We start from the raw sequence: 17,684 nt of genomic DNA, 5'->3' as shown, positions 1-17,684 counted from the left end.
CTGAGTCTGCTGCTTGGCAGCTATATTCTTTACCACTGAGCCCCTGGGAAGCCCCAAAAGAAATGATGCAAACGAACTTATTTACAAAACAGATACAGACTGTCAGACTTAAAGAATGAACTTATGTTTGCCAGGGTGGAAGAATGAGGGAAGGAGTAGTTAGGAACTATAGAATCGGCGTGTACACACTGCTGTATTTAACATGGATAACCAACAGGCTGCATCCTACTGTATAGTATAGGAAACTCTGCTCAATGTTTTGTGGCAGCGTGGATGGGACAAGAGTTTGGGGGAGAATGGCTACATGCGTATGTATGACTGAGTCCCTTTGCTGTCCTCCTGAAACTGTTACAGCGTGTTCATCATCTTATACTCCAAGATAAAATAAAAAGTTAAAAAAGTACTTCATTGCTAAAAAAGGCTAACCATCCTCTGAGCCTTCAGCAGGTTTTAACAGTAACACCAAAGAGTGCTGATTACAGATCACCATAACAAGTATGATAATAATGAAAAAGCTTGAAATACTGTGAGAATTAGCAAAATGTGACCCAGAGACAGGAAGTGAGCAAATGCTGTTGGGAAGATGGCGCCCATCGACTTGCTCCACGTGGGGCTGCCACAGACCTTCAGTTTGTGACGAATGTCATTTGTGAACGCGAGATAAAACAAGGTCTGCCTCTGCGGCCTTTTGAGGTTTCATCTGTTCCCTGTTTATTTTCTTAGACACTAATATTTGTCTTTTAACACAAACAGCTTTACCCTTGTATTCAGTTTCTCAGTGGCCTTCGGCTACCCCTCCTTCTCATTCAAAATCAGCACCTTGTCACCAAAGCACTTTCCATGTCATTCTGCCTAAAACAGACCCCATTACACACCCTGCCCCTAACTTTATTTTTTCTGTCTCCTCCTAGACGGGAGGTTCCTGTAAGAGCAGGGCCTTAGTTGAGAGCACTGCTGTGTCCCCAGGAGCCTCTGATGGCGCCTGGCACCTGGTCGGCCCTCAGAAGACTTGATGAATGGGAGTTGTTCTTTCAGCTGTACACTGTAGCCTGCCATGTAGACATTTCTGCTGGAGGAAATTGTCTTTAAACTGCACGTTGCACAGCCGTTACACGTTTTTCACATTTCCCTTTTCCTCTTACGTCTGAATTGCTTCCACTTCATGATATTATTAGAGCCGCTTCCATCACCCAAGAGTTTCTGTGATGTTGCCAAGGCTGCAGCCTTCCCCAGCCAGCTACTTCTCACCCCATCTACCAGATCTTTGCAGCTGGGCTTTGGTTTTGTGTTTTTTGATATATATATATATATAATTATTTATTTTGGCCTTGCTGAGTCTTCATTGCTGCACAGACTTTTCTCTAGTTGCAGTGAGTGGGTGCTGCTCTGTGGTTGTGGTGCGTGGGCTTCTTCTTGCAGTGGCTTATCTTGTTGTGGAGCACAGCTCTAGGGCACACGGGCTCTAGGGCACACGGGCTTCAGTAGTTGTGGCACGTGGGCTCAGTAGCCATGGTCCGTGGGCATAGTTACTCCTTGGCATGTGGAATCTTCCCAGACCAGAGATCAAACGAAGGTTTCCTGCATTGTCAGGCAGATTCTTTACCATTGAATCACCAGGGAAGCCCTTAGCTGGACTTTGAAAGAAACTCCACACATGGAAGTTTAGGAGGTGATAGTGGGGAAAAATCCCAGAGCTGCAAGTGGGTAGTTGCCCTGGACTCTGCCCATGAGCTTGGTTTTGTTTTTGCATCAGCCACCCCACCATCCTTTTCCATACACCTGTGCGTGGAGGACTTAGCTTTTGGCTGCTTTACCTTAGAACGCAGGTGTTGCTTTATCCTCCATTAGGATACTGTGAAAGAGTCTATTGAAGGTGACTTGGCAGGCTTTGAACCATAGTCGTTACTAAGGAATAAACATCAAAGAAAAGAGGACGAGAGAGGGAGACAGCCTCTCCTCCCAGCCTTCAAAGTATATTTTGTTGACAAGTCAGAAAAACAACTCTGAACCTAAAAACCTAGATGTGAAAGGCCAGAAGGAATCCCTTTGACATCACTCAAGGAACCAGAGGACCCCGTTCAGCTGCATCGAGAAGGCGCCCTCGCCTGCAGCAGGTGGTGTGTCATTACTTATCCCCCTGCCTGTGGCATTTGAGGAGCAGTCAGACTTAGAAGATGCCCAACAGAGGGAGGAGGAGTGATGTGGAGACGTGGGTGTGCTTGGGGAAATACTGGGCTCCTCTACCATAGAGAATCCACCTGCCAATGCAGGAGATGCGGATTTGATTCCTGGGTCAGAGGATCCTTGGAGAAAGAAACAGCAACCCACTCCAGTATTCTTGCCTGGAGAATCCCATGGACAGAGGAGCCTGGTGGGCCACAGTCCATGAGGTCACAAGCGTCAGACACAACTGAGCAACTAAGCAACTACACACAGAAGGATCCTGTCAGGACACCAATTCCAAATTCAAAACTAAATTTTCTCACAGGTTGTATTAATGTTCTCTATTTCTAACAAAATCCTGGTGAGATGTTCATTGTTAATTAAGTGTTAATGACAAAAGATGACATTTGAGGTATTTTTCCTAAGATGCAGAAGTCCTGTGAATGAGTTTTGATTATGTGCACTGAGAGAGAGGGGTTTCTCCCATGGCTCAGTGGTAAAGAATCCACATACAGTCAGTGCAGGAGGAAATGGCAGCCCACTCCAGTGTTCTTGCCTGGAGAATCCTATGGACAGAGGAGCTTGGCGGGCTATATAGTCCATGGGGTCTCAAAAGAGTCAGACATGACTGAGCGACTGAAGACACGTACACACGCAGAGAGAGAGAGCATCGCTGCTCTGTTTACATTATGCCAAAGTCTCTGCTTTCGAAAATAAACGTAGCTGCCTCCTTTACAAAAGAGAACCACAGGTTGCACACGGATTGTCACCACAATCAAGATAGTGAAGCCCAAGTTTTCTTGGGTTCCAGGTCCCTCCCTCCTACCCCTCCTCATCTTTCCCCCAATCCTCAGGCAACCACTGACCTACTTTCTGACTATATCTTGGTTTGCATTTTGTAGAGGGTTTTTTATTTATTGGGTTGGCCAAAAAGTTCATTCAGGTTTTTCTGTAAGATGGTGTGGAAAAACTAGAATGAACTTTTTGGCCAACTCAGTATATGTGTGTGTGTATATATGTACATAACATACATACACAAGGGCTTTCCTTGTGACTCAGCTGGTAAAGAATCGGCCTGCAATGCAGGAGACCTGGGTTCAATCCCTGGGTTGGGAAGGTCCCCTGGAGAAGGGAAAGGCTACCCACTCCAGTGTTCTGGCCTTGGGGAATCCCATGGACTTTATAGTCCATGGGGTCACGAAGAGTTGGACACTACTGAGCAACTTTCACATGTGTACTCTTTTTTTTTTAAGTTCCTTACATTCAACATAATTAATCTTGAGAATCATTGTATGTTTCAGTCATTCGTTTCTTTTATTTCTGAATAGTAATCCATTCAGTGGATATGACTTATCAAGTTGACTGTTGATGGATATTTGGGTTGTTTCCAGTTTGGGGTAAATAAAGCTTCCATCAGCTTTTGTGTACAAGTTTTTTATTTTTTAACTTTACAATATTGTATTGGTTTTGCCATATATCAACATGAATCTGCCACAGGTATACACGTGTTCCCCATCCTGAACCCTCCTCCCTCTGGGACATCCCAGTGCACCAGCCCCAAGCATCCAGTATTGTGCATCGAACCTGGACTGGCGACTAGTTTCATATATGATATTATACATGTTTCAATGCCATTCTCCCAAATCATCCCACCCTATCCCTCTCCCACAGAGTCCAAAGACTGTTCTATACATCAGTGTCTCTTTTGTTGTCTCATATACAGGGTTATTATCATCTTTCTAAATTCCACATATATGCGTTAGCATACTGTATTGGTGTTTTCTTTCTGGCTTAATCGGCTCCAGTTTCATCCACCTCATTAGAACTGATTCAAATGTATTCTTTTTAATGGCTGAGTAATACTCCATTGTGTATATGTACCACAGCTTTCTTATCCATTCATCTGCTGATGGACATCTAGGTTGCTTCCATGTCCTGGCTATTATAAACAGTGCTGTGATGAACATGGGGGTACAAGTGTCTCTTTCTTAAAAAACTGGAAATAGAACTGCCTTATGACCCAGCAGTCCCACTGCTGGGCATACACACTGAGAAAACCAGAATTGAAAGAGTCATGTGTACAAGTTTTTGACAGAACAAGTTCTGTCCCTGTAATCCCTCAGAGTAGAATGGGTGGTCCTTATGGCAGTATCAGTTCAGTTCAGTTGCTCAGTCATGTCCGACTCTTTGCAACCCCATGGACTGCAGAATGCCAGGCTTCCCTGTCCCATCACCAGCTCCCGGAGCTTGCTCAAACTCATGTCCATCGAGTCAGTGATGCCATCCAACCATCTCATCCTCTGTTGTCCCCTTCTCCTCCTGCCTTCAATCCTTCCCAGCATCAGGGTCTTTTCCAATGAATCAGTTCTTCACATCAAGTGACCAAAGTATTGGAGCTTCAGCATCTGTTCTTCCAGTGAATATTCAGGACTGATTTTCTTAGGATTGACTGGTTTGATCTCCTTGAAGTTTAAGAGACTCTCAAGAGTCTTCTCCATCACCACAGTTCAAAAGCATCAATTCTTCAGCACTCAGCTTTCTTTATGGTACAACTCTCATATCCATGCATGACAACTGGAAAAACCATAGCTTTGACTATGGACCTTTTTCGGTAAAGTAACGCCTCTGTGTTTTAATATGCTGTCAGGCTTTCCTTGTGGCTCAGCTGGTAAAGAATCCACCTGCAATGTGGGAGACCTGGGTTCGATCCCTGGGTTGGGCAGATCCCTTGGAGAAGGGAAAGTGTACCCACTCCAGTGTTCAGGCCTGGAGAATGCTGTGGACTGTATAGTCCATGGAGTCAGAAAGAGTTGGACTCGACTAAGTGACTTTCACTTTTCATTGGGTTTAGTATGGCAGGTACAGATTTAGTTTTTTCAGTACCTGCCAAACCATTTTCAAAGTGATGGTGTCTTTTTATATACTGACCAGCAATGTCTTAGTGTTCCAGCTCTTCCACATCCTTCTCCATACTTGATAAGATCTTTTTTTCAATTTTTTTTTTTCCAGTGGGTTCTCATTATGGTTTTGAATTGCATTTATCTGATGAATAATGGTGTTGAGCTTTTGTGATTCATTTACTTCATGAAATTTTTATTCAAATCTAGTTTTTTATTTTTTATTTTTTTTCAAATCTAGTTTTTTAAATGGAATAGTTTTTCTTATTGTTTTGAGATTCTTTGTTCTAGATATAAATCCTCTATCAGGTATATGCTTAGCAAAGCTTTTCTCCATTTCTGTGTTTGCCTTTTTATTCTCCTAGCAGTGTCTTTTGAAAAATAAAACTTTTACATTGTGTTGATTTCAGTTTATTAGCTTGTTCTTTTCTGGATTGTACTTTTGGTGTCATGTCTGAGTGTTCTTTGCCTAATGCAAGTTAGCGTAATTTTCTCCTTTGTTTTAGTTCACAGGCTTTATAATTTTAGGTTTTGCATTTAGATCTACAATGCGTTTTGAATTAATCTTTGTATATGGTGTGAGGTATGGATCAAAGTTCATATATTTGCATGTGGATATCAATTGATTTTGTACAGTGTTGATTGTGTTAATTCTTTTATATCTTCACTGATTTTTCTAATTGTTATAGCAGTTATTGAGACAGGAGTATTGAAATCTTAGACTGTAATTACAGATTTATTTCTTTTCAGTTCTGTCAGTTTTCACTTCATATATTTGGAGCCTCTGTAATTAGATTTATAAATGTTTTGAATTATGTCCTCTTAATGAATTCTTTTTTCATTATGCAGTGAACTTCTCTAGTCTTAGTTATATTATTTGGCCAGAAATCTACTTAGTCAGCTATCAGTGAAGCCACCTTATCTTTATTTTGATTCATGTTAGAATGGTAAATAATTCTCCATTCTTTTCCTCTTAACCTATTTATCGCTATATTTGAAGTGAATTTTTTACAGACAGCATATAGTTCTTTTTCATCTTAGCTGACCGTCTTTGCCTTTTAATTCAGATAATTTGATCAGTTAGACCTAATATGATTTGTTCCACAGGTGAGTTTGAATCTATCCCCTTTTTTCCTCTTTGTTTCATCTTCCTCCCACCCTTCTTTTGTGTCTTTTGGACTGTTGTATTTTTTAAGACAATGTTTTATCTCCTTTGTTGGCTTTTTAACTATAATCTTTCATTCTGTAATCTTAGTATATGCTTTAGGGGTTACAGTTTACATCTGTGATATTTCACAATGACATTATACCACTTCACATACATTTTAGGAACCGTAAAATAGTGAACTTTCATTTCTCATCTCCCAGGCTTTATGCTTTTGTTGTCATATGTTTTACTTCTGCTAAAGTTATAAAATCCACATTTTATTTTTATTATCTTTAACAGTAAACTCTCTTTTATAGAGATATGAATAAAAATAAAGCATTTTATATGGTTAGCTGTATATTTTGTATTTTTAGCTCTTTTCATTCCTTTGTGTAAATCCATATTTCTGTTTAGTATAATTTTTTTCTACCTTAAAGACTTCCTTTAACTTTTCTTATCTCTTAGGTCTGCCATGTATTAATTCTTTCAGATTTTATATATCTGCAATACTCTTTAATTCACCTTCCATTTTTGAAAGATACTTTCACTGGGTATAGAATCTTAGTTATGTCTTTCAGGACATTAAAAGTTTTTCCCTATTATCTTCTCCCTTGCATTGTTTCTGACAAGATATCTGCTGTATCTTTATCTTTGTTCCTTTGTTTGTAACCTTTTCCCAAGCTTGGCTGTTTTTAAGATTTTCTCTTTATCGCTGATTTTGAGCAGTTTGATTTTAATGCTTCTTTTAGCTTCATTCCCTTGTGTTTTTTATAATTATATAAATTATATTATGTTGATATTGGGGGACTAGGATTTTTACCCAAAGAGAAAAGAGATAGAAAATTAAAGAAGTTAATTAAATCTTAGAGTCCTAAATTTGATTTGGAAATATAATGAGATCCCATGATTAAATTTTTTTTTTTAACTTTAAAAAGAGTTTTTTTTTTTCTTTTTTTGTCCATTAAATAAGCCTAGAAAAAAATGACTAACATAGTAGCAACGAACACCCTCAAGTTCCTGGATCTTTTTCCTAAATACCATTTGTCACTAACAGAATTCTGTGATCCTTAGAACAATGGCTAATTCCAGGCCTCTGTTAAGAGTCTGAAATATCTTTTCTACCCAGAAAGCAAGGAAGCTGTCAAAGACTGTGTCAGAAGAACCCAGGATGCAACATAGGGACTCCCATTGGCCAAAAATAGGATGGTTTGAATATCAACAAGAATAATAACTACAGCATCTCCAACATGCTTTTTAAAAATCTCATTCAAACAAGCCAGGTATTAAAGATATTTTGAGCTTATTAGGAAATTTATATACTGGGTATTCGATTATATTAAAGAATCATTAATTTTTATGTGATAATTGTGGTTATATACTTTAATGTTTATAGATGAACCAATGTAACTTCTGAGATTTTGCTTTAAAAGAATCTAAATAGTGGAGCCGGGGGAGAGAGACAGAAGTGAAAATTAATGAAACAAGACATGATTCTAGTAGATTATTTTTGAAGCTGATGGTGGGTCCCTAATGACTTTGATTATTCTCTTGACTTTGGTGTATGGGTAGTATTTTCCCAAAGAAAGTTAAAACAGTTTTAAATATGATAGAATTATTAATGCCAATATCATAAAATTGTGAGGATGGTATAGTTTTTATCACACTACTTGGTCTTAAAAAAGAAAGAAACATAGTTCAGATTCCATTCATTCCACCTCAGGTTTTCCCCCTACTATAGTTTCTTTCTATAGTGAAAGAAACTGTAAAAAGATTCTTTCACTTCAGTCTTAATTGGAGCCAGTGGCTCCTATAGAGCTATCCATGGTGCTGACCAATGGAATGCCGAAAGAAAGGGAGGACACAAGGCAAGAGGGCATGAAAGATGAATTTGGTCTTACAAGAATACTGAATTTGAGACTTCTAGATACCCCTAAGTGGAGAGATATATAATAGGGAAGAGGTTTTATGTGCTAGCATTCAAAAGGCCAATTTAATCTAGAGGGAAGAATTCTTTTTGAGTAAGTCTTTTCTGGGCCTCTGCCCTGACCAGTCACCAACCTGTCAACCCCTCTTAAGACTTGGCAGCAACAGATTATTCTAATTGGTGGACTTTTTGCTATGAAGAGGTAGGATCCGCTTATCAATTTATGTCCATATGTAGCCATTGCTGGCTGATGTAAGGAATTTGTCAGAGGTGGACTGCCTATATTCTGTATCTTGTTGTGGAATAAAGATGAGTCCTTGGCATGTACAGTTGTGTAGCACACATGGGGATCATTGAATGAACTCTGTTTCCTCCCCTTTTAGGTGCCAGGCCAAATCTGCTAGTCCCTATGCTCTCCTCTGTAATATAAAATACATCAAAATTTTCATCCTTACTTAAGCAATGAGAAGCAAACGTTCACTTGTTTGGCTTTAGAAAACAGTTTATTGACTTGACTCATATTACATAAGCCTGAATAGGAACTGCTTTATCTGGGCCCTAGTTTTATAATTTAGTATTTTGACTTAGAAGCCATTTGTGATCAAGCTCCACTTTCTGAGGACCTCTCTCAATCAGTCTGTGTGCTAAAACAGACAGTACTATTAAATACCAACACTTCTGCCTTGTTCAGACTCCTGGTGGACAAGCAAGAATGAGGAGGAGGAGATGAGGTGATGGCTGCTTTTATGAATACAGTGTCACCATTAGAGGGAGGCTTGTTTCTGATCTGAGAAATAGACATCAGCTTTCCATAGGATGAGTAAAACAGTGCCAACCACTGAAAGATTCAGCACCTTTTGGAAATTCCACATTGTAAGTTGATGAAAAACAGATAAAAAGCAAAGTAGTAATTTGAAGAGGAAGGAAAGTTAATTTCAAGAAGACACTACAAGAGAACTTGCATGGTCTTTTTAGGGTGAAGGCTATGGTTTTTCCTGTGGTCATGTATGGATGTGAGAGTTAGACTGTGAAGAAGGCTGAGCACCGAAGAGTTGATGCTTTTGAACTGTGGTGTTGGAGAAGACTCTTGAGAGTCCCTTGGACTGCAAGGAGATCCAACCAGTCCATTCTGAAACAGATCAGCCCTGGGATTTATTTGGAGGGAATGTTGCTAAAGCTGAAACTCCAGTACTTTGGCCACCTCATGCGAAGAGTTGACTTATTGGAGAAGACTCTGATGCTAGGAGGGATTGGGGGCAGGAGGAGAAGGGGACGACAGAGGATGAGATGGCTGGATGGCATCACTGACTCAATGGACGTGAGTCTGAGTGAACTCTGGGAGTTGGTGATGGACAGGGAGGCCTGGCGTGTTGCGATTCATGGGGTCGCAAAGAGTCGGACACGACTCAGCGACTGAACTGAGCTGAAAGGTGGGTTTGAATCACAGCTCTGACATCTGAGTAGGTGTATTATCCTGAGTATATTATTTAAATGCTCTGAACTTGTTTGACTTGGGTAATGAATTAAGGGCTACAGGGTTATGGGTTTGACTCTTGAGTCACCTGGTCTAATATTTAGTTATTGAAAATAACCTCTAATTGCACTGACATTGCATATTCTGAAGTTTGTACTTAAGCAGCTGAAATTTGCAAATACTTCTAACAGACTAGATTGACATAATGACACTTGAACTCCTGTAGAAAGCAGTACAAACTAGTGTGGATGGAAGAGCCCACTACCGTGCATTGAATTAACATCACTTATGGCTGTAAATGGAGAAGGCAATGACACCCCACTCCAGTACTCTTGCCTGGAAAATCCCAAGGACAGAGGAGCCTGGTAGGCTGCAGACCATGGGGTCGTGAAGAGTCGGACACGACTGAGCGACTTCACTTTCACTTTTCCCTTTCATGCATTGGAGAAGGAAATGGCAACCCACTCCAGTGTTCTTGCCTGGAGAATCCCAGGGACGGGGGAGCCTGGTGGGCCGCCGTCTATGGGGTAGCACAGAGTCGGACACAACTGAAGCGACTTAGCAGCAGCAGCAGCATGGCTGTAAATACGTCTGATGTTATATCAGTTGTTTGGTAAATTTCAACACATTTCCCACCATATTTGTACATGGCACACCTTTCAATAGGACATAGCTACCTGGAATCATGTCCGTGGATGATGTTCCTGAAGCAGAAAATTGACGTGACAGTTGGAAAAATGGGAACCACCTTCAAAGAAATAAAAAATGAGGTCACTGTAAGTGTGATTCCTTTTATTTAGAGGTATAGGAAAGTTAATAATAAGAGAGATGAGAGGAAGGGGATCAGAAAGGAGATAAAATGGAGATGTTCTTAAACTTTACATTTGAGGACCAGTTGGCATTTAGAACCAGGGAAAGGAGTCAAATGGGTTCAATTAAAGGGTCTTTCCTGGTGGTCCAGTGGCTGAGACTCTGAGCTCCCAATGCAGGGTGCATGGATTCTATCTCTGGTCAGGGAGCTAGATGCCACAGGCTGCAACTAAGGTTTTGCATGCCGCAAAAAAAAAAAAAAAAAAAAAAAAGGAAAAGAAAAAAATGTTCAATGAAAGTCTGTTTCAGAGGATTTATTGTGAAACCAGTGGGATAATCTAATGCCCCTCCTTATTTTTCAGATGGAGAAATTGAATCCCAGAGTGATTAAAAGATCTAAGATAACCTAACTAGTTAATATGGTCTATTGCTCATCCAATCTTTTCATGTGTTTTTGCCTCTGTCTAAATATCGCTCCTACCACACACCTGTCCTCATCTATTGCCTGATTAATCCCTGCTGTTCTGATTTGACCATCAAGGTCAAATCATTGTAATAGCAGAAGACAACCACAACTGTTTGTTGAACACTTCATTTTTGTAACAACTGTATGATATAGGTGCTGTTTATCTAGATTTTTATGGAAGAAGAAACTGCTCCAAAGAGAATTACTTTTTTTATATTTATTTGTTTATTTGACTGCGCTTTGTCTTAGTTATGGCACACGGGATCTTCCATCTTCATTGCAGCATGTGGGATCTAGTTTTCCAACCAGGGATCGAACCTAGGTCCCCTGCATTGGGAGCACCAAGTCCTAGCCACTAGACCACCAGGGAAATCTCTCCAAGGGGATTAAATAACTTGCCCAGGGTTATGATTGATAATGGGATAGAACCAGAATTCAATAGGCAGTCTCACTGCAAAGTTTGAGCTCCATCCAGTTCACCACATTATTCTACCAGCTACTTGGTATCAGGATACCTCATACCTCTCTCAGCACTTACTGCTCCTATAAAGTTACATTTATTTGTTTGATGATGTAATGCATTTTTCCTATGAGATTGTAACCTATGGGAAGGCTCAGATCAGCACCTTTTGATTTACCCATTTGCTTAGATCCTAAGCACCTCACAACTAGCTGGCCTTACATACGTTTTTTAGTATGTGAAATGGAGTTAATAATAATTCATTTTATAGTATTAGTCGAATTGTACCATGCTGTAGGACAGTTGGGTATGGTGCTATATTATAACTGCATTGTTAAGAGAACTAAGTGAGAAAATACACATTAAATGCTGACTAGTTCACATCACTTGGTAAGTACTCTGTAACTGTTGGGCTGTAATTTAAACAGGCTTAGAGGTACCTTGGAGAAGGCAATGGCAACCCACTCCAGTACTCTCGCCTGGCAAATCCCATGGACAGAGGAGCCTGGTGGGCTGCAGTCCATGGAGTCGCTAGGAGTTGGACACGACTGAGTGACTTCACTTTCACTTTTCACTTTCATGCATTGGAGAAGGAAATGGCAACCCACTCCAGTGTTCTTGCCTGGAGAATCCCAGGGACAGGGGAGCCTGGTGGGCTGCCGTCTCTGGGGTCGCACAGAGTCGGACACGACTGAAGCGACTTACCAGCAGCAGCAGCAGAGGTACCTTAAAACCACCAGACAGGATCTGAAATTGAGTGTTTAGTGCTCTTCTCTTCACTTTTATTCTTATCTTCTTTTTGTATTTATAATGAATGTAGTTATAAAATTCAGTCTTGGAAAATATATTGCATTCCAGACCTGATTTCTTACCTAGCTAGGCCGCGAGGGTGTTAAGTTTCATTCTTGGTCAGTGTTGGTTTCATCCTGGAGACCGAGACAGATCTGGAGACTTTAGAATCCAGTCCTAGTTAACACGTAACTTCTGAACCAGCCTCTTGAGCAAGGACCACTAGTTAAGGCTACAGCAGGTAGTTGTCATGTCCCTGTTCAGTTACAGAAGCTGAGTAGTCGCTTCATTAGCTTTCCTTGGGTTCTCTAGATCCATTTATTTCTACATGTATTCCATGTCTTCCTGTCTCTATTTGCCTGGCTGCATATAGGATTTATTGGGCTTTCCTGGTGACTCAGAGGTAAGGAATCTCCTTACTAATGCAGGAGACACAGGTTTGATCCCTACGTCAGGAAGATCTGGAGAAGGAAATTGCAAACCACTCCGGTATTCTTGCCTAGGGAATCCTAAGAATAGAGGAGCCTGGCGGGCTATAGTCCATAGGGTCACAAAGAGTCAGACATGACTGAACAACCAAGCACATACTCACTGATAGGATTTATTATTTCCAATCATGTCCTTGAAGTCAGTTCCGCAGTGTTATCTCTGGAGTATAGAGATGTATGTGGCAAGTGATTGGCACTGTATTCTATTAATACTATGCAGAACCTAGCCATAGAATAAAAATTGAGCTATAAAATTAATCTATTAAAGCCACAGATAAAACAGTGAAGAGATCAAAATTAATCCTAAAAAAGCACAAAACGAAAGGCAGGTACCATAGAATAAAAAATCATAGTATTCATGAAAGTGAACATTAATTATTTAATTCCAAGGACAGACACATTATATTCCAAAAATATATTTCAGGTTCACAATTGACTAGCTTTTTTATGTGGCCGAATACCAGCTTTGCATATTTATTAAAATTATTCATAACTGCGGAGCTGCCTAGATGAACTGTTGAGTTCTTGTTTCTTGATCCAATATATTATCTTGTCCATTTTATCATGGCACGGTAATAGGAATTTGTCTAAATTTTAGAGTGATCCATGGAATATTTTCAGTATCAGCATCTCCTAAATACATATTTCATCATTTCCATTTTGCCTGATATAATCTTTCAGATAGGTTAGAAGAAATCATCTATCTCTATAGAAAATTTGCAGGATTTTTTTTTGGGGGGGGAATAAATTTTAGACAAAAGTCTTTATTCAGTAGGAAAAGTTACTATAATATCATTAATATTTAGGTATCAAAATACTCCAGCTACCTAAAAATTTGGACACAGTGTGAATTCTTTGGAATAATAGAACAGTCCAAGTTCACTGTTGTCATTTGGAGTTTATGGAGAACCGTGTTTGTTTAGGCGTTGCTGAGTTTGTTTAGGTATGTAGCACCTTGCTGTGGCCATGATAACAGTGTGGTCAGTATGCTGAGTTCTAGAGTTCAGTTCATACCCTCAGTCTACTACTTATTATCTTGTTTAAGTTTTTCAGCATCAGTGATCTCATTGTAAAATTGAACAATGATAATGGCTATAGGGTTATTAGAGAAGAGTTTATGAAATAATCCACCTAGGGTGCTTACCACTAGATCAGGCACATAATAAGCACTTAATAAATGTCAGGTGCTGTAAGTCTTAATAGTACATCATAGAATGCCACAGAAAATGTGGGCTAGAGTTTTAGCGAAAATGTATGACAAAGAGATTTTAATCTCCAGTAGTATTCTCTGGGCTTCCCTTGTGGCTCAGCTGGTAAAGAATCCATCTGCAATGCTGGAGACCTGGGTTCGATCCCTGGGTTTGGAAGATCCCCTGAAGAAGGGAAAGGCTACCCACTCCAGTATTCTGGCCTGGAGAATTCCATGGACTGTATAGTCCATGAGGTCGCAAAGAGTCAGACATGACTGAGTGACTTTCATAACATGTGTCTAAGCTGATAAAAACTTAGATAATAAGAAAGAAGCATACATGTAACGTTTTTTTTTTTTTAGATTTCTTGATGTGAGCCATTTATAAAGTCTTTATTGAATTTGCTACTGTATTGCTTTAGTTTTATGTTTTGGATTTTTGGCCATGAGGCATGTGGGATCTTAACTCCCCAGTTGGGGTCGAACACACACCCCGTACCCTGGAAGGCCAAATCCCAACCACTGGACTGCCAGGGAAGTCCCTAGATGTTACTTTTTAAACTTGGCTGTTACTGGTCACATCAGGGGACCTCTCCAACCCAGGGATCAAACCCAGGTCTCCTGAATTGCAGGCAGATTCTTTACTGTCTAAGCCATCAGGAAGCCCTAATGATCATATACTATAGTTCCAAGAAACCCCAGATAATCTAGTTTAATGTGCTCTCTTTAAGGGTGGGTGGAAAATGCCCCCCCAAATGGTGAAGGATGCCCCAGAGAGACATCTGGTTTAATCAAAAGGAAATAGCCACTGAATCTCTCCTAGATGTGGTCATTTATAGGACCTAAGAAGTGTGTGATACCTAGTATATAACACTTCCTGCTCCTCTTGGTTTGGTATCCTCCTGATTATTAATCCTCTAAGAGTATCTTTTCTCTTTTAAAAAATGAATTATTTATTTATTTTTGGCTGTGCTGGGTCTTCGTTGCTGCTCAGGCTTTTCTCTAGCTGCAGTGAGGGGAAGCTACTCTATAGTTGCGGAGCACATACTTTTCATTGCAGTGGCTTCTTTTATTGCAGAGCAAGGGCTCTTGGGCATGCAGGTGTCAGCAGTTGTGGCTTGTGGGCCCTAGAGCACAGGCTCAGTAGTTGTGGCGCATGGGCTTAGTTGTTCCACAGCATATGGGATCTTCCTGGATCAGGGATCGAACCTGTTTCTCCTGCATTGGCAGGTGGATTCTTCGCCACAGAGCCACCAGGGTAGTGCCTGTAAGTATTTTTTCATATCCCCAAGAGTCATGCAGAAAATGACCGACTGTACTAGAGCATCTCCAGTTTCAGTGAATGTGAGCCTCTGTGGGGTGGTCACTGTGACCATGCTGGGGATATAGAAACGAGATTGCCCACTGAGTTGTCTAGAATTGCCCCTGAGATCTCATAAGCTTCTAATATTAAAAGAAGCCTTTCTTTCTTACAAAAGAGAGTCGCGAGTGAAAGGGGATGCATTAGATGCTTCTGAGCTGTAGATTTTAGTGAGTTCCATAAAATTCTCAATAAAGGAAAGGTCAGTGTTTGCACCATAAACAGTGTTCTCCTAGGCGTATTTAAACCCAGGCCCTCTTGTGATTCCCAGAGTATATTATAATTGGGCTGCTCTCCTTGGATAGTGCCCCGTTACCCATCACCTACCCAAAAAGAACCACCCCCCACCCCACCGCCACCACAACCACCTGAGCATTCTGTTCTATAGAGGTACTAACTACCTGAGTTGTGGGGCCATTCTTTCACCAAAGAAGAGAATGGAAAGAAGTGATTTCACACCCTCTCCAGCATTTATCGTTTGTAGATTTTTTGATGATGGCCATTCTGACTGTTGTCAGGTGATATCTCAGTGTAGTTTTGATTTGCATTTCTCTAACAATTAGTGATGTTGAGCATCCCTTCCTGTGCCACTTGGGCCTCTGTCTTCTTTGGAGAAATGTCTATTTATGTCTTCTGCCTATTTTTTTTTTTTTTTGGATTGTTTGTTTTTTATATTGAGATGCATGAGCTGTTTAAAAAAGAGGAAAAAAAGGAAGTGATTTCACCTCTGTTACATAGCGTAGGCTTAGGAGTTTTCCCTTCGGGTTTGGCTACAGTTTTGTATTTGAGGTTAAAGTGAAGAGACTGTCATAACACTAGTCCAGGGCATGTGCCAAGGGGAGTCCTTCTTTGTTTCTGTGGAGATAGCGTGTGAGACTAAGAAAGACCAATGGGTGACCTTGACCCACTCATGATGCAGGGACTCGTCCTGCTTTGTGAGTGGCAGTTTTGGGGACCTTTCTGGTTGTCACCTCCCACCCAGCTAGCCGCCTGCACCTGGGGAAGCCGGTGGTCCCGGCCTTGTTCCGCAGAGCAGCACTGAGCCTTGATTGAAGAGTATTTTTATCCCATTATCAAAAGCATCCAGAGGAAATGTTCAAAGAGTATGGGTGCAGCTCTTGCCATTAAAGAACCAGAATACCCAAATAAGCCAATCATGGCCTTAAATAGTAATCCGTCTTTATTTTCCATCCCTTTAATTTCCAGGATAAGGACTCCTCTGTCTCAGAGTATGAAAAAGGGCAGAACCAGCTAGCGAGTCTTACAGAAATGATTCTTCTTCTGGTGTCCGTGAACATGGAGCATGCCTTATGTAGAGCAGGATGACTTTGTTGAAGCGTGTTGATTTTTGTTTGTTTTTATGGAAGTATAGTTGATTTATAATGTTGTGCCAGTCTCTCTGTTGTATAGCGAAGTGACTCAGTTGTATACATATAACACATTCTTTTTTAACATTTTCCATTGTGATTTATCCCAGGAGATTTGATATGGTTCCCTGTGCTATACAGTAGGACCTTGTTATTTGTCCATCCTATATGTAATAGTTTGCCTCTACCAACCTCAGACCCCCGGTCCATCCCTCTCCTTTCCCTTACCCTCTTGGCAACTACAAAGTCTGATCTCTGTGTCCGTGAGTCTTAGAACAAGGTGGCTTTGAGTGGACCATCCTGGATAAGTTTTTCAGCCTGAGATTGAATATGTCTGCCAGACTGGCCAGGCACATACAAAATCTGCCTGAAGATTTAAAGGTATATAGGCCATGTGGACCCACTCCAATGTTCTTGCCTGGAGAATTCCAGGGACGGGGAAGCCTGGTGGGCTGCCGTCTCTGGGGTCGCACAGAGTTGGACACGACTGAAGGGACTTAGCAGCAGCAGCAGCAGGCCATGTGACATGACAGCAGCAGACTGAGGAGCATGAATGGACTTTTCTCTCCATCGTGATTTCTGGCTCCTTTGTACTTGAACACGTATGCTTTCATTCTTTGAAACTTAGAGGCTTTTGTTAAGGATTGCTAAGGGACGACCCCAAAATTATTACCACCACCACAGCTGAAGTCATAGTCACAGATTATAGTCAAATTTAATCTTTAACTTCACAGAATAGTCATCTTTTGCCTGATTTCTTTGATAATTTTGTCTTTTATTTTTCAATGGCAGGAAAAAATTGTTTTCATTTTTTTTAAATTAAAATAAATCTGTATTAATGTATGAACTATCAGAGAATGTTTAACTGATTGGAGTCTGGGAGCTCCCCTGGTTTAAAGACACACAGAATTTCAACAGTGTTTTCATTTCTGAATTTGTCTTTCCTGTATTCTGAGATTATTTTTGAAATGTGTTTCAAGTCATCAAAAATATACTTCTAAAGCTTTGATCAAAACTTGCCAAAATTAGGACGCATAAGAGTCTATTAAAGAGTTAACACAGGCTAGAATGAATACACAAAGGATGGAGTGATTTTCTTAGGAAACTGAGCAGAGAGAAATCTTCTTGGGATCAGTAAGAAGTTACATTG

General features: G+C 40.5%; 1 protein-coding gene across 8 annotated transcripts in view; it reads left to right on the top strand.

The window, feature by feature from the left end:
- Positions 1-17,684, top strand: part of RSU1 (Ras suppressor protein 1) — a 205,115-nt gene that overhangs the window by 121,852 nt on the left and 65,579 nt on the right. The window contains exon 9 of one of the 8 annotated variants that reach the window (XM_055543910.1): positions 16,374-17,386. The exons of 6 other annotated variants lie outside the window; for them this stretch is intronic. In XM_055543910.1, the coding sequence (XP_055399885.1) occupies position 16,374 (1 nt within the window). In that variant the 3' untranslated portion in view covers positions 16,375-17,386. Of the gene's footprint in view, positions 1-7,333; positions 7,353-16,373; positions 17,387-17,684 lie in introns of those variants that run through there. One more of the 8 variants, XM_055543911.1, reaches the window with a different exon arrangement.

This window comes from Bubalus kerabau, chromosome 13 (assembly GCF_029407905.1).
Source record: "Bubalus kerabau isolate K-KA32 ecotype Philippines breed swamp buffalo chromosome 13, PCC_UOA_SB_1v2, whole genome shotgun sequence".
NCBI lineage: Eukaryota > Metazoa > Chordata > Mammalia > Artiodactyla > Bovidae > Bubalus > Bubalus kerabau.
This window is presented reverse-complemented; position numbering and strand designations above follow the sequence as displayed.